Source organism: Maniola hyperantus, chromosome 17 (assembly GCF_902806685.2).
Source record: "Maniola hyperantus chromosome 17, iAphHyp1.2, whole genome shotgun sequence".
Taxonomy (NCBI): Eukaryota; Metazoa; Arthropoda; class Insecta; order Lepidoptera; family Nymphalidae; genus Maniola; species Maniola hyperantus.
This window is the reverse complement of record NC_048552.1, coordinates 9,495,515-9,514,260: the sequence shown is the minus strand read 5'-3', so window position 1 is coordinate 9,514,260 and position 18,746 is coordinate 9,495,515. Positions and strand designations below refer to the sequence as shown.

Genomic DNA, 18,746 nt, shown 5'->3' with positions numbered 1-18,746 from the left:
GATTCGTAATGATTATATATTTGGTTTGATTTTAATACATCCACACGCAAATACATCGATAGTTGAATAACCTAGTTCCTAACCCAGTTAATTTGCTTAAGGTTACCTGTCCACCGAAGCGGAGCAGAGCGAAGATGTGTTGAGCAGATTAATCAGATTATTGGTAGATGCCCAAAAATCTGATTGGTCAACTATACACATCGCTCCGCTCCGCTTCAGGGGACTCACACCCTAAAACTGCCATATCCCTTCCAAATTAGCCAGCTTCCATCTTAGCATCACTTACCACCGGGTGAGATCGAAGCCAAGAGCTAACTTTTAATGGAAAAAATAATTGTGTGCTAGCCTAAAATATAATCTTTATAAGCCTGAGTCTTTATTTAGTTTATAATTTGGAATTCAGCTTGGATCTATTCATTTCCATAAAAGCTTTCAGACTCGCCACATGCACCTCCGCGCCCGGCTGGTTGATCCGCTCACAAAGTTCTAACTTCGACATATTATTGTACCATTGATTTAGTTTTGGAAATCTGAAAATAAAAACGACAGAAATTTTATACCTACTAGCTAGCTGCCCTGGCCGCCTAACAGTCGATTCAAATTTTTTAAATTTTTCGCTCCGTAAGAACCATCCTCGTACTTCAAGGAATATTATAAAAAAAGAATTAGCGAAATCGGTTCAGCGGTTCTCGAGATTTGGGATGAGCAACACATTTAGCGATTCATTTTTATATTATAGATATAATGTACAACTTATATAATGAGTCTAATCCATACTAATATTACAAATGCGAGTGTGTCTGTCTGTTAGCTATTCAGTGCCCGTCCGTTTCACAGATTTTGACGAAATTTGGTACGGAGATAGCTTGTACCCCGGCGAAGGATATCGGCTTCTTTTGGTCCCATAAAATCCCAGTTTCCATGGGATTTAGAAAAAATCTAAATCCACGGGAACGAAGTTGCTGGCAGCATCTTTGGTGCAGAGATAGCATTCATCTCGGAGTTATGTGAGTTTTGTTTAACGGTGAAGGAAAACATCGTGAGTAAACCTGTAGGGCGATTGGCTGAATTTGTGCGATTCTTGTTGCAACAATGTATTGTGGCCAATAGTGAGCGAGCATTAACCAATCAGAGATGATTGCGATCGTGACATTGTAGCTGTCAAACAACCGCGGTAGGGCCACTGATATAGGTCGATTTCGTAAAACCTTTATCAATCATCATTACAATCTCAATTGTTGTGATTGGCTGAATTTATTTGCTCTTATTGCAACAATGTATTGTAGCCAATAGTTAGCGAGCGTCAACCAATCAGGTGATTGCGATCGTGATATTGTAGCTGTCATTCTACCGCAATCGAGCAGCTGCATGCCTGAGAGTTTTCTATAAGTTCTCAAAGGTGTGTGATGTCGGGCCAGCTTTGTAGACTATGGCCAAACCCTTCTCATTCTGAAAGGAGACGCGTGCTCAGTAGTGAGCCGGCGATGGGTTGATGATGAAGGAAAAATATACTAACTTTTTCTCATCTATAGGGAGTAAGCCATGCAAAGTTGACATAGTAGTGATGACGCTTATGTCAGCCAGAGTAACGACTTCGTCAGCTAAGTACAGGGTATCTGATAAGTAAGCTTCGAGCATTCTGTATGCGTCGTCTATATTCCTTATCATCGACTTGGATAACTCTGTCAGTCTTCCAGTGTAAGTTAATGCCTAAAAATAAATTTGATAATATCAATAAATAAATTTATAATAAGGCAAATAGACATAATAATATACCCTACTTATTAATTATAGATAATTATAGTTAATGGTAAACACTTCACCACCATAATAATCAAAGTCAAATTATTTATCCTACTAATTACTCAATCACGCAAAAACGGCTGAACGGATTTGGATATGGACGTCCACTGCTGGACAAAGGTCTCTGTAGGGACTTCCACAATTCACAGTTTTGCGCCACCAGAATCCAGCGGCTCCCTGCGACTCGTCTGATGTCCGTCCACAGTGGGGGGTCTTCCAACGCTGCGCCTTCCGGTGCAAGGTCGCCATTCTAGCACCTTGAGACTCAAGTTCTATCGGTTCTTCGAACTATCCATTCTAATATCCATACTTAAAATATTATAACTGTGAATTTGATGAAAGGTGCATGGATAGCTTGCATAACGGGGAAGAACAAGGCTATTTTTTGTTCCGGGGAATTAAATAAGTTCCTACGGGATTTTTTAAAAACCTAAATCCACATAGACAAATTCGCAGGCATCATTTATTTGGTGCAGCGATAGCTTCCATCCTCAAAACGGATATAGGCAACTTTTTATTCCGGAAAATCAAGTTCCCTCGGAGTTTTCAAACAAACTGAAATCTACGCGGACAACGTCGAATCTATCTTCTATCTAAATATATAAAAGGGTTGACTGACTGTCTGATCTATCAACGCACAACTCAAACTACTAGACGGATCGGGCTGAAATATGGCATGCAGACAGCTATTATGACGTAGGGATCCGCTAAGAAAGGATTTTTGAAAATTCAACCCCTAAGGGGGTGAAATAGGGGTTTGAAATTGGTGTAGTCCACGCAGACGAAGTCGCGAGCATAAGCTAGTTATTATAAAAAGTACGTACGTACTAACCATCACAGATCTGAGTCGTTGGAACAAAACGCCGCAGTCAAAGAATAGCCTCTGATTTATCGTCGCCCTTTTCCTCTTGTCCGTCGGGTAGAGGCGCGAGTGCTCGGCCGTGCCGTATTTGTCAAACAGATACAACATAATGGCGTGACTGAAACAGATGGATGGCGCTCTTACAGTGTTACACAGGGTCACAATGTTACAATTTTCAACATTGAACGATAAAACCACTAATTCGTCCAACTTTTTAACAAATGTTTGCTATGTGTAGACAGAGAAACGCACCTACCTACTACCTAGTTACCGGTCGAGATGGCAATCGGGTTGGGGACGCCCTGTACACCCGCACTAATCCGATGCGGGATAGCGCGGGTGACGTGCGGGTGTTCGGGGCGTCCCCCAACTCACACCCCGATAGCCATCTCGACCTGTCGCATCATCATCATCAATCGATAGACGTCCACAGCTGGGACATAGGGACATAGGTATACATGCGAAAGTTTGTCTATCTGTCTGCTAGCTTTTCACGGCCCATCCGTTTAACCGATTTCGATGAAATTTAGTACAAAGATAGCTTGCATCCCGGGGAAGGACATATTATGCTATTTTTAATCCCGGAAAATCGAAGAGTTCCCACGGGATTTTAGAAAACCTAAATCCACACGGACAAATTCGCGGGCATCATCTAGTCTAAAATAAATTAGCATTAATACCTGTCAGCTAAACAAAATCCATCTTCCTCCATATAAGGTACAGTTCGCATAGGGTTTTTCTGAAATAAAAACGTAATAATATCACAAGGCAGGCTCATCCCGTCAAATACCCTATTTTGTTTTTTTAATTTTCTGTCTTCTGTTCATGCATTATCTACGCTACTTCCGAACGGATTAAAATGCAATTTGGCATATATTTGTTGCTAATAGGATAGGATTAGGATTTAAAAGGTACCTACCTACTTATATTTTTATTTTATTTTTACTAGATGATGCCCGCGACGCGCCACGTGAATTTAGATTTTTTATAATCCCGTGGGAACTCTAATTTTCCGGGATAAAAAGTTCTCCGGGATGTAAGCTAACTCTGTACCAAACGTCTGCTGGGCCGTGAAAATCTAACAGAAAGATAGATACATACTTTCGTATTTACTATATTAGGATGGATTATTACCTAAGGGTTCCTTCGGGATAGGGGATAATTTATTTTACACGACTGCCTAAAAGGTGTGTAATGTTTTCAAGGTTTTTGTATGGTCTGTGTTTATAGGCATCTTAAATATATAAAAGGAAAAGGTGACTGACTGACTGATCTATCAACGCACAGCTCAAACTACTGGACGGATCGGGCTGAAATGTGGCATTCAGATAGCTATTATGACGTAGGCATCCGCTAAGAAAGGATTTTTGAAAATTCAACACTTAAGGAGGTGAAATAGGGGTTTGAAAGTAGTCCACGCGGTTGAAGTCGCGAGCATAAGCTAGTCGGATATAAAGAAAAGGAATCCACTTGCCTGTGTCATCTCTGGCGTGTCTTGCTCTCGCATAACCGGATTGATGTCGTATGAGTCATACTTCACTCCAAGAATGTCAGCAACCATCATCACCGCTCGGGCTGGTGGACTTGCGTCTGTTTTGTACAGTGTGAGTGGCATAGTTGATCTTGAGGTAACTATCGACTTAGTTAATGAATCTACAAAAGAAGAAAAACGTCTAATTTATTGGTGATCGTGCACACTTGTTAGGCTGCCTGTCCATTGGTGCGGAGCTAGGTAGCGGACTGTATCTGTTCATAGACGCGAAGCTAGGTAGCGGAGCGGAGCGCGAAAGTAATGCCGAGCGGAGTTGCGAGCACGCGACGAGTCATTTGAGCTACGGGCGGCGGGCAATTGCGTTAAAAAAATGTGTAATTTTTTAATTAGTCCGCAAATCCTTGTCCACTGAAGCGGAGCGGGAGTTTAATATTTGCGCTTTTCTCTTCTCCGTACCAGTGGACAGGCAGCCTAACGCTGGCCACATTCGATTAAGTTTACCGGTCAAGTTTGCAGCGGACTTGAAGCGGCTTCCAGTAAACTTGAAGGTGTATGGCTATCAGTTCACTGGACGCCGCTGCTTCAAGTCCGCTGCAAACTTGATCGCGTGTATGGTCAGCGTGAGAGACGCATTTTTTAGTAGGTAGGTACATACTAAAAAAGTGAAAATGCAATTACATATTAATGACTAGCTGATGCCCGCGACTTCGTCCGCGTGGTTTTAGCTTTTTTTAATTTTTTCCGGGATAAAAATTAGCCTATGTCACTCTTCAGGTCTGTTACTATACCCACGCAAAAAAATCATGTCATCCGTTGCTCCGTGATTGCGTGACTGAAGGACCAACAAACAACTACCTACCTACTTAGTTACAGATTGTTCATCTGATAATAATAATTAGTGTTAAGTATCTCTAGAATCGATATTAAGTACCTAAATAGGTACAAGTATTTAAGTAAGTAGGTATACTGAGGTAGGTATACTTAGTTAATAAGTATCTAAAACCATTGACCTCGCGGTACCTAAGTATTCCATAATCCATTATCCCATAACAGCATCATCTATTAACATTATTGTGAACTTTTGTTAAAAATATGATGCCCATTAAAAATGAAATAAGTAAGTTCGTTTCTTCATAATATGTATTTATAAGTTTTTTTATTTTTTATCTAATTTTAGTAATTGTTGTACAATTACAGGATAAAACTGAAATTATGCACAACTTTCAGTTTCTAATATGTAGCCGTTTTTGACATATAGCGTCGAATTCAAATTCCACTTTAAAGCCCCCCCATTTCGGATGGGAACCCCCCTTTTTATATTTTTATGCAGTATTCGGCTGAAGGTCATCAGTTAACATAATTTTTTTAAATTTAAAGTAATTAGTTCCAATAATTCAGAAGTTATAAGTCTGTGACAGACGGACGGACAAATGCAATTTCACTCAAGCACGTAACAGTACCGTGACTCAAGTGACTCAGAGACCTCGCTTCGCTCGGTCAATAACCTATTTATCAGCGGTCAGTAACATGAAATTATTAGCACATCATAGTTAGGTAGGTACCTAGTACCCACAGGTAGGTAGTACCTACCTTTCTATATAAAGGCTTATGCATAGAGGTACCTATACCTATTATATGTGAGAAAGAATAATAATATATAAGTATATACCTAGGTAATACTGTAAGAAATCCCAAGTCCCAAGGTAATAATGTGACTTACCTAATTATGTTGTAGTTACACAATCTCTAAACAACCTATAATAAAATGACAAATCTAAATATATTACCTACCTACTATCTTTTTCATTAAACTCCTTGTTGAAAAAGACAGCATTTTATTTACCTAGATTGTATATTATATCTTCAACAGAAATAACCACCATGTTTATCAACACAGACGTATAACCCAACCCATTAAACTTGCACAGCGTATTACCTATGTCTACTTTAGTAGGTAATATAAACATACCAGAAGTGAAGTTAAATATTAACCACGACACACAGCGGCTTATCGAGAGTTTTGCATTTCATAATAACCTTACTGCAATATTAACTTGATTAGGGCACAATTGCTATTGAAACCACTCAATCAGAAATGCGACCTAAACACAAAAGCATTTAATAGTCGAATGAGTCTGTGGGTGAACACAGACTGCCTTAAGAATCATCAAATACTCGTTTTTATACCAATCGATTCAAGATGGTGATGCAATACATCACGTGACTCAGAAGTTCTGTCAGAGATAATTAATTATTCTAAGTGCGCTAACAGTAAGTACCTATGTCGACCGCAACGTCTCGATTATATTATCGATAAAACAGCGAGTAGTATCTAAGGAGTATAATTCCAACGAGAACGACTACACGAAAATACAGAGCAATAACGCCGATGTTGTGAAATATTTACCACTTAAGTAAATTAAAAATAGAAAAGCAAACTTTAACAGCGCTGTTAACAAAAGCTTTGAGTAAATTGCACTGTTGAAAACTTTATAGGTATTGTAAGATTATAGGATGAACAAGCTTGAAAATTGTTCATTTGAAAGATCAGGATATTTGAAAACTTTCATAGCTTTTCTTTACGTTTCCAAATGAAATATAAATGTTTTTCATCTATTATGAACCTACCTACCTAATCCATACTAATATTACTTACCCATATATAAATAAGAAAGTGTGCCTGTCTGTCCGTTTGTCACCTGACCGCCCATCCATTAACGGTTAAATGGATGGCCAATAATTGGCGTCGCGCATGACAGGCACTGGCGCACGTTCTTGTTCCCCGAGTTCGAGTTCCTCTAGTCTCATAATAGGAACGTCCTGACAGAGGCCACCGAGACCGTTTTCGTGGGTAGTGAGTAGACACCCCACATAACCCCATCTTTCCCGAAAGAGATTGGGTATTTTTAGAAGATTTCCCCCTTAACCAATAAAAAAACCGGCAAAGTGCGAGAGACTCGCGCACCGAGGGTTCCGTATTCGGGTATTTTTTCGACATTTTGCACGATACCATACATTACATATTGCATACTAGGTACCTCTTATTTATTACCTACCTATTTAAGTAGATTTACGCAGCTCGTTCTTACTTACTTCATTATTATCTAATGAATTATCAACTTGTTCGTTGCTTGGTAAACAACAACAACCCTAAGGTCAAGGGTATGGAAGGATTTGGACCTAATTTTCATAATAACTTTATTTTACAAACACGTCATGCTGACAGGGAGAACACTTCTTCGAGTGGAAAGTTGACCTTTAACTAGATTACGATTAATAAGGGTTAGGTAGGTAGGTACGTAGTTAACTAGTTAGTTGATATAGGTAGGTACTTATTGCTTGGCGGCAAGGCTTTGCCAATAGGTACTTAGGTGATAACTATTATGCTAAAACTCACTTCACTCTGGTATTAGGTAGCCAGATTTTATCGACTAGACTTATCGAGCTGAAAGGTATGCAGATAGCTATTATGGCGTATGCATCCTCTAAGAAATGATTTTAGAAAATCCAATCGATAAGGCGCTAAAATAGGGGTTTGAAATTTGTGCAGTCCACGTGGACGAAGCCTCGAGTATAAACTAGCCTTAAATAAGAATTTTAGTATCAATACTTATAATTTTGTACGTGTTTGTGTAACGATCCCTCAGTTCCTGCGGGTTGAACTAATTCTGCGTCAGTCACAAGCTTCGTCCCGCTAATAACGCTACTTACTGCCGTACTCAGAGCCGCTAATCGTTACTTTAAACAAGAGAAGAGAAGAGTTAAATTAAACAAGTCACAAACTTTTTTTAAAATTTTTATTTGTTAAACATACATATAATTATTACACAAGTCAATCGGTTTGTCTCTAAGTTTTCAGGGTTCCATACCCGTAGCGTGCCAACGGGATCCTATTGTCACAGAATGTGTGAAATACACATTCTGTGAAAATTACGGTTTAACAACCAATAATTGTCGGTATAACAACAAATAATAAAAATTTCAAAATGGCCAATATGAAAATTAAAAGAAAAAATATTATTTCTTGTACGGAGGTACGAAACCCTTCGTGTGCGAGTCCAACTCGCACTTGTCCGATTTTTTTTAATACCTTTTCAGTAGGGTACATTCGTGAATAAGTATGAAACGGACTCAGCGTAATGAGTCCTTCTTATGGCCTCTGCTAACATCACCGAAATGTCCATAGTTTGCAGTTTCGGGCACATTTTCATGTTTTTATCCTGCGGTATCGTGTTAGTTACAACGAAAGCCTCCAGACACGAATTATTTATTTTATCAATAGCATTACCAGCTAGAACTCCGTGAGTAAGAATAGCATATATCTTATTAGCACCAGCCTCGAGTAACTTCTCTGCACCTTTCACGATAGTGTCACATGTGTCAGCCAAGTCATCAAGCATTATTGCCGTTCTGTTTTTCACATCACCTACTAAAACCGTCGAATCTTCATCATTAGCTCTTTGCCTCTCTTTGTGAATGATTGCGAAATCGATATCGAGTCTATCTGCTATAGATGTCATACGCTTTACTCCGCCTGCATCTGGGGAAACCATGACGCTGCTCTCCCATTCCGGAATGTTATCCTTAATCCACTTAGTGATGGCAGGTTCCGCGTACAAATTATCCACAGGTATATTGAAGAAACCTTGGATTTGAGAGGCGTGTAAATCTATAGTTATGACGTGGTCAGCACCAGCGACTGATATCAGATTAGCGAGGAGCTTAGCAGCTATCGGGGCGCGACTTTTCTCTTTCTTATCTTGCCTGGAGTACGGGAAACAAGGGATGACTGCCGTCACGCGAGATGCCGATGCAATTTTGCAAGCGTTTATCATAATCAAGAGTTCCATAAGATTATCGTTGATTTCACCACAACCACTTTGTACGATATACACATCTTCGCCTCTTACTGATTCTCCTATTTCGACATTAGTTTCCTTGTTGCTGAATTTCTTCAAAGTTGCTCTGCCTAGGTCAAGGCCAAGTCTGCCGACGATAAGTTTTGCCAAATCTGGGTGTGAGCTTCCACTAAATACTTTGATGTTCGGCATTCTTGGAGATTCTTTAGTTGTCAGTTTCCGATTTCCCTCCGCTACGTTTCCGTGATTATCCCTTGATGTCATTAGCCTGACTGATGTAAGTAGAGAGCGCAAGTGATTTAGTGTTCACGTAGTAAATGAGTTATTTGCTATAAACATGCTTATCAAAGTTCAAGACGAGGTCGGGGTATATCGCAGCATCACCGCAATATTTCGTTATCAACAAAACGAATAACGATATAGACAAATAGAATTACATCATAAACAAATTGATCTTCATATATTTTAATGACCAATATTATACACAAAAATAAACATTTAAACCACCTAATTGCTTTTTGATACGTTGAGGTGTTACACTATTACTTACTGCTTAACTAGGAATTTCCCCAAAATTTTAAGCAACTATCTTTAGACACTTGGTTGCATAGTAATGTGTAGAGTAGATTAGCGGACTTTGTCGGTCGCGGTCACAAAGACAACGGTGAGCGGGGGCCAGGAGCGGCGGCGGGAGCGGAGTCATGATATTATAATCTAGGTACTATTTTCGAAAAACTACCTAAAATTTGAATTTTCACGGATGGCTCTATCAAACCACCTTAAGTAGGTATATCCTGTATTTTTAATCTTTGTGCAAGAAAGTTATTTAAATTAAATTAAATTAACTTAAATATACCTATCCCAAGCGACTCCTATTAGTATACTATGTTATATGTTCCTGCCATCAAATCTATCCTGCACAGTCGATCTTGCAAACGAAAGCGCATTTGTATCTATGATTCGCATCGCAGGTACTCTTTCCGGTAAGCAGCTATTCGCCGTTGTAATGTAGAAGTACATTCATTAGGTAATAGCTTACTGTATGTTTATTAAAGTGTGGCTATTCAGTTAAGTTCAATAACATGCCATGTTGATTATTTACTTGAGGATGCCAACGCTCTACAAAAGCCGAAATCAATTTCTAAAGGTCGATGTACAATATTTTCTGCCGGCTAATGTACCTTGGTGTCCGTGGTACCTTGACGATTGCGGTACGATACTAGAAAAGTGAATGAGGGTTTAAGTAAATTACGATTGTTTGGTACATAATAAATAGTTTTAATAAACCCTCGTAGCTTTAGTTTATTTACGTATTAATTATCAACACAATATCATATCATCTTACAAATAAAAATTTATGACAGTCAGGAAGCGTAAAATGTTACCAATTCTGAATAAATAAATTTGAGTTTGAGTTTAAAAATAGCGACTTTTCTAATCGTTGGCAAATCGTCGAACATTTAAAGTTATGACAGTAAATTAACTACAATTTCTCCCTGGCCAAAGTCTTCCACCAAATAGCATAAGTCCACGTATGTGTTAAGTTGTCTAAAGTTATCATAGTTATTCAAATCCTCGTCCAGTCCGTATATATTTATATTCCGGATATTATCAACCCAGATTTGGCTACCCATATCGCATAATGGGTCAAAGTCATTACCATCAGCCGTGATGGTCAAGTTTGTATCATTGGCCACAAAAATTAAGCTCATGTTCTTTGATATGAACTGTTTTCCTGATGCTTGACATGCCGTGGTCGTAGTTTCGTTGTCAGTGGTACATTCCAGTGCGATTATAAGAGAGAATGGGGTAAGGTACTGAGTGTTTTCGGCAGTTTGCTCTGCTTCCTGAAAAACAAAATTAATAGTAAATAGTACATTACAGTCCAGGCCTGAAATAAAGCGATTACTGGCCGAGTATTATTGGAAGGCCGAGGCAAAGCCGAGGACTTCTTAAGTGATTTTGAAAGGACGAGGCGCTAGCCGAGTTTCAATTTGTAATATAAGAATTTTTTTCCAGCAATAATTACTCTATTTTTATTTTAAAAATTGAAACATATTTGTCGTTTACACATTGTGATGTTATTATCCACTTTCCGTTCAGCGTGACGTTAATAATTAATTATGTTGAAAATTCTCTTTAATAATGAATTCTAGCCCCAAAAACTACCGCTATACGAAAACTTACACCATTTTATATTACTACAGTCCAAGACCCTATCGGTTGACATGGCGTGAAACATTTTGCCAGTAAAAATATTTAGGTATAGATAGGTATAGTCCACGACAGGTTGAGATGGTAATTGGAGTATGAGTCACGTCCGAACGTCACACGCGCTCACCCGCACCGGATTAGCGCGGGGACTGTGCGGGTGTGCGGGGCGTTCCCTTCCCGATTACCATTCGCGACCTGTCGCGTACTATAGGTATATAGATACCTATAGTACGCGACAGGTCGCGAATGGTAGTAAATGTAGAAACCTCACCGTAAAGGTAAAAAAGTGTGATATTCAAAAGACGTACCTAACCTAGTCTACCTTTTTGGGAATCCCGCCAATAATTATTGTTCCTGAGATATTCAATTGATTTTGTGTTACACCATACGACTTTGAATTCTGACGTTCGAAAATTCTTCATATTAAAATAGGATTTTTGAAAGTCAGCAGCCTATTGAAATGTATTCTTTTGTTATATCTGAACAAAAGTTTCTTTTAGGTATTCTTTGAATTATTATTTTATAACTAATACCTATTAAAAACTAAAACCTAAATCAACACGAATTAAATCGCGGGCATCATCTAGTTACCTACCTACTTAGGTATAATTTGTTTTCTATTTATGTAAACCTACCTTTTGATAAATTAATATTGAACCACCTCTGATGAACGTCAGGAAATCTGCTTCAGCTGTCATCATGGTAACTGGATCACCTTCGTCACCTTCAAGCTTGAGCCCACTCCAAAGTTCATACCAGGTCCCAGGCGGTAACCACATATGCACATGACTTTGCACAGGTGTTAAGTTTGGGGCTATCAATAGAATGTCCCCCACACTGAACTGAGTGTTAATGTCATGTAGAGCTTCAGAAAAAGGGTACTGATAGAACATCGGACGAAGTAAAGGACCTTCTTGAAGTGTAGTATAAAAGTAAGGCAACAAGCCAAGTCGCCGATTTAACGCTCCTACTATAATACTTCTTTGTGTTCCATTAAATGCTGTTGGGTATCTCATAGATTCTTTAGAGTGTATCTTCACCATAGGGAAGTATGTGGCTGCCAAGTACCATTTAATACAGAGACTTGATTGAGTTGTTTGGTTAAAATTCTCGGTGTCGCCACAAACTGGACTCGACCATAGCCAATGGCCAGAAACTCCTCCGAGAGCAGCCGCAATTAGTTCTCTGTGTAGATTCGTCCAAGATGCGTCTATATTTTGTCTGTTAATTGCCATGCCGCCATTCATCCATAGACTACTGGACCAGATTGGTGTTGTATTGTCTTTCTTGGCAAACGCTTGGGCGAAATCATTTCCGTAAGTATTATGTTTGAACAAATACAGTTGATTGTCATTAATAAGTGTTAAGTTCCATTGTGGTGTATTAGCAAAGGCGTTTTCAAAATGCTGTAATGTATAGATACTTAATTAATATAGGAACAAACAAGAACCCTTAAAATAGATTGTAACTCTTTAGTTTTTACACGACTGCCCAAAAAAGAAGTCATCAAAAGAACTTTCTGGATCATATATGTATATTTCTTTATACCACCATAACTTCCAAATGACTGAATATATTTGGATGTATGGGGTATTTTGAGAATCCTCACAGCATCCCGAAGGACGTTAGTTATAATGTTTTAGTAAAAAATCAATATGGCGGCTATATGGTACCATTTTCAAATGTAGTTTTTTTTTACTTTTCAGTTCTTTTTTTGGCGGAGCAGTCATGTTTTTAATTTGTTTACCTACCACTTGTTGAAATAAACGTTACCTCACTGAAATACGGCATATATATGGCAGTTTCATTAATTAGTTTATCCGATTTGTCTAAGGGCCAGGTATTTTCCAGAACCAAACCATCAAATTGGTCATAAGCCCACAAGTCGTTTAAGAATTCATCAGGAGCTTCGTTATAACTTGGGTATATCACTTCAGTACCGTTAAATTCTCCTTTATATATTTCAAAAGTGTTTGGTCTACGATACATAAAGTGTTCGTAAGTCGGTATGATCCTACAACCCTCTCTGTCAATCCGTTCTGCAGTTGCATTACCTTCTTCAGTCATCGTCTCATTAACTTCTTCTTCGTAGTGACGTATCTGTTTAATAATTACAATATGATTAATTTTAAAATCCATGCATCGGAATTCATTAAAACGATATTTAAGTTAGCGAAATCGCCTGGCTTTGCCGGTAGGGTGGTAACCAGCTACGGCCAAAGCCTCCCACCAGACCAGACCAGACAGTATATATATATAGGTTATGTAGGTTACTTACATAAGGCGAAACATGAGGTACAAATTGTTTACCAGCTTCTTTGACAATATTTGCTCCGCTGTTTACTATATCGATATTGCTATCGTTGCTTGTCTTGCATTGATCGCTGTTGAAGACTATAGGGCCGTAGCCACAATGGCTGTCGAAGGGCATCTGATTACTTGTGGCATCGAATATGAAGGCATCCAGGTCTAGATCTGGAACCTCACTGGAATGACATAAATGTACATTATATTTAAAGGTGATTGGATAAAGGATTAGGTGTGATGGCACTCATTGTAAAAGTTCTACGTCTAGAAGTGGACATCCACAGGCGGGATGATGCTGATAAATCCATACTTAATATTATAAATGCGAAAGTGTGTCTGTCTGTCTGCCTGCTAGCTTTTCACGGCACAACCGTTCAACCGATTTTGACGAAATTTGGTACAGAGGTAGCTTGCAACCCGGGGAAGGACATAGGCTACTTTTTATCCCGGAAAGTTTAAGAGTTCCCACAAGATTTTTAAAACCCTTAATCCACGCGTACGAAGTCGCGGGCATCAGCTAGTAATTTTTAAAAGACTAATTAAGTAGTGTGCTAATCTGTCATAGTAGTGTATCTCATCTGTGTACCTTCTTCTTCTCTCTGGGCTGGTTTCCGCACTTTTTCCGTCTGTTGTGCGTTCTGTGTACCTAGTGGTGGTTCTAGAAGGTGGACAGAGTACGTGAAGCTAGTTGCAAGGCCGCTTACACGAGCACGAGCAAAAATCCCTTTGAAGAATCTATGTCCAGCAATGTTTGTCCAAAGGGACGAGAATGATGACGGTCTACGTCGAGTATTGAATTTTGCTCACGCGGACGAAGTCGCGAGCATAAGCTAGTAGTGTATACTCAAATACACGAGTTTGGCTCAAACTAAAAGTCATTTCAAGGCAGTAGCCAAAAATCAAAGGCCGATAGGTTCTTCATTAGTCAGAGGGCAATGAACTAGAGAAAATATTAAGTGCTGCTAAGGTTAAAGGATTTAATAATTAATGATTCTATGATGTTTACAGATTTTGTCAAGTAACCTAAAAATCATTAATCATCTACAAGTTATTACGCTATAAACTCCACAAATAATGATATTGTATTTTTTTAAATTTCAGGTTATATAATGAAAAAAGAAATCTATGCTGCTTAACCTATTGTTAAATCTTTTATGATTTTTAGTCACGAATGTGGTCATCTTTTTTCAATTAAAGTTACGGTTTGTGTAATCACCTGTACTTAATGTATAATAGAACTAAAATCTAGGTACAGACTCGACTCTAGCCTTCATCGACACTAACATTAATTATTAATAATAACTACCTACACAGTATATATAATATAGTTGTCACAACCGCGACGCGTGCGCGAACTAACTCCCTTGAAAAAGGACCCCGGATGGGTTCGAAACTAGTCGGGCTAACGTCGACTAAACACGTGAGTAAAGCCGGGACAGATATTATATATAATGGAAATCACTCACGATAGTTTAAACGCTAAAATACCTACACAGTATCGTATTTTTAATTACGGTATCCTATCTAATAAATGTGATATGAAATACACATGAAATGGCAAATCCGTAATAAGGGACTATGTATTGTAATACCCAAAATATTTGAGCAAATAAATCGACCTATTCATAGATACTGTCGAGAAAAGGTTGTTTTTCTCGAACCCATGATGATTCACTTGAGCAAATATTTGTAGGCCTATTTACTGTGTATCCGGAAAGTTTTTCAAGTAAAGCCCTCTACCTACGACACTGCGGCAGGGCCGATTCAGGGTGAAAAAGTAGGGAGCATTCTAGACTGCCTTCTAAACATTAGAGTCACTAGGTCGGATCCTAGATCACCTCCTAGATCGGCCGGCAGGAGCAGATATACATCCGATATCTCACTGAGCGGCAGACTCATGTGTTAACCATAATAAATATAACGAAGCTTACCTACAAACATGGATTCCCAGCATCCAATATTCCAGTTGTTTATAATGCCCTGTCATTTTCATCACGTCTTCCATAATCCCCTTTGGCTCGGGGCCGACAAACAAATGAAATTTCAAACCGAAATTTGTTATACTACGCACAACAACTTGACCGCCGGGGTGAATTAAGATTTCTGTAGGCTCACTTACATCGATCAATAGCCCATGGAACGATGTATTAACTTTGGCAAATATCAGTGGTATAGAACTTGTATCTCCATTGTGACTGTATATGATTTTAGTCGTGTTTTTCTTCAAAGGTATTTCTCCAAAGCCATACATGGTCTCGTTTGTCAGTTTAAAAGCAATCTCCCAAATGTTATCAGATGCAATTAATGGTCCCCGTGCAGTATCGAAAATGGTGCCTTGTGAAGCGTTGACAACTATATTTATCTCTGGAGACCCAACTTCGTAAGAATATTCCTTGTAATCGATACGTTTACCAGATATGGACATGTTTTGTGAATTGTAAAACGTTAGAACCATGTGTGTGGCCGATTCTTCACTGATGGAAAGCCTTAATTGTCGTACGCTATTCTGATTCGAAAACGGAACTGTCGCTATTCTGGGATGTAAGACAATATCTTCCCTCCACTGCTGATCTAAGATGTAGGAAAATCTTGAGGGAATCCTGTGGAAGCACATGTTTAAGTTGCGGTCATAACAACATTGAGGGTGGCATTCTTCCGGAGCCATCTGGCCAACGCCACATGCGAGTCTAATTTCTCTCGGAATTAAACAGGATCCTATGGAAAATCCATCAGATGGTGGTAGATTCAGAGCTGTGAAGAAGTAAAAGTGATACAAGAGCACCGGAGCTGCTATTCCTATCAGTAGGAATGCTATTGTAACTTTCAAAGGTCTGTTCAATAGGATGCGATCGTACCATTTTATATCTGTAATACAAAAAAGATTCTTGAGGTAATAAAGTTATAATTAGTATTGTTGACTTTAATAACAAGTTTTTGAGGGACGTGTAAGATTGATACGTAGTGCCCCGTCCTTTAGTTTGGCTCGTTTTGGCGAGGGCACTGCCGTGCCCCCTGATAGTAGGCCGTAACTCTTTATTTTGTCGATCAATTTGATTCTTTATTTTACTTATAAGTCATGCTTCTAAGGTGGTCCTATATTTTGGTAAAGATATCAGCTGATGAAAACTTTTACTGGTAGAGGAACGGACAACAGTATACAAATGCGATAAGTAAGTATACTTATTAGTAAACTTAACAGTTAATTCAAGCATTATTACAAATACGAGGAGATATTAATAAAATACTTACTATTTAGCTTTTCGTATGAATAAAATACATCAGAATCAACCAACTCTTCCTTTGAATCGCTAATGTAAGGTAACATTTTCTTTGTTCAGCTATTTATATTCTCCACATAAAAATAATGGTCTTCTGTCTGAAATATAATATCATGAAAATCGAAACCCCATCAACGTTTAAGTTTTGAGAGCTCCTGTCGCTGTAGTGAACGCTGTGGACAGTTTTCAGGTTTCGATTCCCGGAAGTAACTTGAGAAATCCTAAATTGACTTTGATGTGATCTGGTGGAAGTCGTTGGCTGAAGCTATCCACAATGATGTGCTGCCAAGGAATTAAGCATTTCAGTACGATGCCACGTACAAATCGATTAGGGGCATGGATTTAATTAAACTGTCATACTCCTTCTAAGTTAACCCCGCTTCCATCTGAGACTATTTCGTCAAAATCAGGTGTGACCGCAATCACAGTCAAGGTCTAATAGTCATATCTGTATGACACTTTACGGTATTTTGTGAACAAAAGTTTCCTTTGGCAAGTTTTCCTTAGGATTTAAGAATAGATTTTGAGATGATTTATATGTAAGTTTTATTATATTAATTAAATATCACTTGCTTTAACGTTGAAGGAAATCATCGTGAGGAAACCTGCATGCCTGAGAGTTCTCTATAATGTTCTCAAAGGTGTGTGAAGTCTGCCAATCCATACATGACCAGCGTGGTAGACTATGCCAAAACCCTTCTCACTCTGAGAGGAGACCCGTGGTCTGTAGTGAGCCGGCGATGGGTTGATCATGATTTGTAAGTTTTGGCGGAGAGAGTAAATCTTGATGGCTCACTTCTTAAATCAACCGATTTGTTCACAAAACGCCGTATTTTGCATTTTTATATCGTACATCATCAAATAAAAAAAGATTACCACAGAATTTCAATTCTTAATTTCGTCGAATGCATATTTAATCATGCATTCGTCATCCAATAAACATTGCCGACACTTTCACCACAAATGAATAAACCCCAATAATTCACTTTGAACAGCAATTTTGGTACCTTTGTTCACTATTTTACCACAAGTCTGTAAAACGATGATATATTAATACAAATGAATTCGTTGTGCAAATAAATATAGAAACACTTTGTTTTCGTGTACAATCAACAATTTATTGTGTCAAGACTGTTTTATCAATAATAATTATTCATTGTAGATACCTACAATATTGACGTTTACTGGATAACGCGTATCAATAATGTTATCTGAATTTAATTGCTATTTGAAAACCGATAAGATTAACACTTTTACCAATGTAAACTATTCCACTTACGTATCCTTAAAACAATCAAGTTGAAATAGAAATAGCAAGATTTTTATACAAATAAACTTTTACAAGTAGGTAGATACTTTCAAATTGTTAAATGTATCTACCATTACTGGTTCGGAACACCTTTCCTAATGAGAAGGACCAGCAAGAAGCTCGGCGATTACTTACTTATTTCAAAGATTCGGTTTAGGTCACTAGGTACAATAGGTACGCCATCAGTTCCCCTATTAAAAATGCGAAAGTGTGTTTGTTTGTTGGTTTGTTGGTGTGTTGGTTTGTTGGTTTATTGGTTTGTTGGTTTGTTGGTTTGTCCTTCAATCACGTCGCAACGGTGGAACGGATTGACGTGATTATTTGCATGGGTATAGATAAAGACCCGGAGATTGAAATAGGCTTTTTATCCCGGAAAATCAAAGAGTTCCCACGGGATTTTTAAAAATCTAAATCCACGCGTACGATGTCGCGGGTATCAGCTACTATATAAATAATGGTAACACCAGTGGCTATATCGATACACAATTTATGATGGTTATTACGCAAAGAAAAGAAATAAATGACGCAAGCGATGATATTCATTTGTATGGATATCAAACAAAACCTTGTGTATAATAGAAATACCGCCAGTAATAGCTGATGATTGATATTATTCTCACCA

At 38.4% G+C, this 18,746-nt stretch overlaps 3 protein-coding genes across 8 annotated transcripts; all 3 read right to left on the bottom strand.

The window, feature by feature from the left end:
• Positions 1–2: 2 nt before the first annotated feature.
• Positions 3–6,284, bottom strand: LOC117989856 (glutathione S-transferase 1-like). Of its 4 annotated transcripts, none has more exons than XM_069504209.1 (6): positions 6,127–6,284; positions 4,140–4,318; positions 3,346–3,404; positions 2,636–2,783; positions 1,517–1,710; positions 3–530 (listed from the first exon to the last, which is right to left on the bottom strand). In XM_069504209.1, exons 2-6 carry the CDS (start codon positions 4,278–4,280, stop codon positions 386–388), a joined length of 687 nt encoding a protein of 228 aa, XP_069360310.1. In that variant the 5' UTR covers positions 4,281–4,318; positions 6,127–6,284; the 3' UTR covers positions 3–385. The 4 variants fall into 4 exon arrangements, with proteins under 4 accessions (XP_069360310.1, XP_069360308.1, XP_069360309.1 ...); XM_069504207.1 differs by lacking the exon at positions 6,127–6,284 and adding an exon at positions 5,949–6,108; XM_069504208.1 differs by lacking the exon at positions 6,127–6,284 and adding an exon at positions 6,001–6,097.
• A 1,653-nt stretch (positions 6,285–7,937) lies between these two features.
• On the bottom strand, positions 7,938–9,453 carry LOC117990330 (ribose-phosphate pyrophosphokinase 2-like). Its single transcript, XM_034977796.2, has one exon. The coding sequence runs from the start codon at positions 9,278–9,280 to the stop codon at positions 8,252–8,254; it is 1,029 nt and encodes a 342-aa protein (XP_034833687.1). The 5' UTR covers positions 9,281–9,453; the 3' UTR covers positions 7,938–8,251.
• Positions 9,454–10,300: 847 nt separating this feature from the next.
• Positions 10,301–17,968, bottom strand: LOC117990329 (alpha-glucosidase 2-like). 3 transcript variants are annotated; one of them, XM_069504126.1, is made up of 7 exons: positions 17,692–17,968; positions 16,787–17,097; positions 15,469–16,402; positions 13,509–13,716; positions 13,004–13,330; positions 11,866–12,636; positions 10,301–10,863 (listed from the first exon to the last, which is right to left on the bottom strand). In XM_069504126.1, exons 2-7 carry the CDS (start codon positions 16,860–16,862, stop codon positions 10,483–10,485), a joined length of 2,697 nt encoding a protein of 898 aa, XP_069360227.1. In that variant the 5' UTR covers positions 16,863–17,097; positions 17,692–17,968; the 3' UTR covers positions 10,301–10,482. The 3 variants fall into 3 exon arrangements, with proteins under 3 accessions (XP_069360227.1, XP_034833685.1, XP_069360228.1); XM_034977794.2 differs by having other exon boundaries at positions 16,787–16,913; XM_069504127.1 differs by having other exon boundaries at positions 16,787–16,909.
• Positions 17,969–18,746: the final 778 nt, after the last annotated feature.

Bases quoted from the DNA above. Each gene is read 5' to 3' on its own strand.
- LOC117990330 (XM_034977796.2), bottom strand. From the start codon at position 9,280: ATGACATCAAGGGATAATCACGGAAACGTAGCGGAGGGAAATCGGAAA.
- LOC117990329 (XM_069504126.1), bottom strand. From the start codon at position 16,862: ATGTTACCTTACATTAGCGATTCAAAGGAAGAGTTGGTTGATTCTGAT. The intron at 13,717-15,468 runs GTAAGCTTCGTT...ATGTCATTCCAG, and splicing joins CTGGGAATCCATGTTTGTAG to TGAGGTTCCAGATCTAGACC. The intron at 13,331-13,508 runs GTAAGTAACCTA...ATTATTAAACAG, and splicing joins TACCTCATGTTTCGCCTTAT to ATACGTCACTACGAAGAAGA.
- LOC117989856 (XM_069504207.1), bottom strand. From the start codon at position 5,991: ATGCTGTCTTTTTCAACAAGGAGTTTAATGAAAAAGATAGTAG. The intron at 2,784-3,345 runs GTATTAATGCTA...CATCTGTTTCAG, and splicing joins GGATTTTGTTTAGCTGACAG to TCACGCCATTATGTTGTATC. The intron at 531-1,516 runs GTTAGTATATTT...TTTTATTTTCAG, and splicing joins CTCCCTATAGATGAGAAAAA to ATTTCCAAAACTAAATCAAT.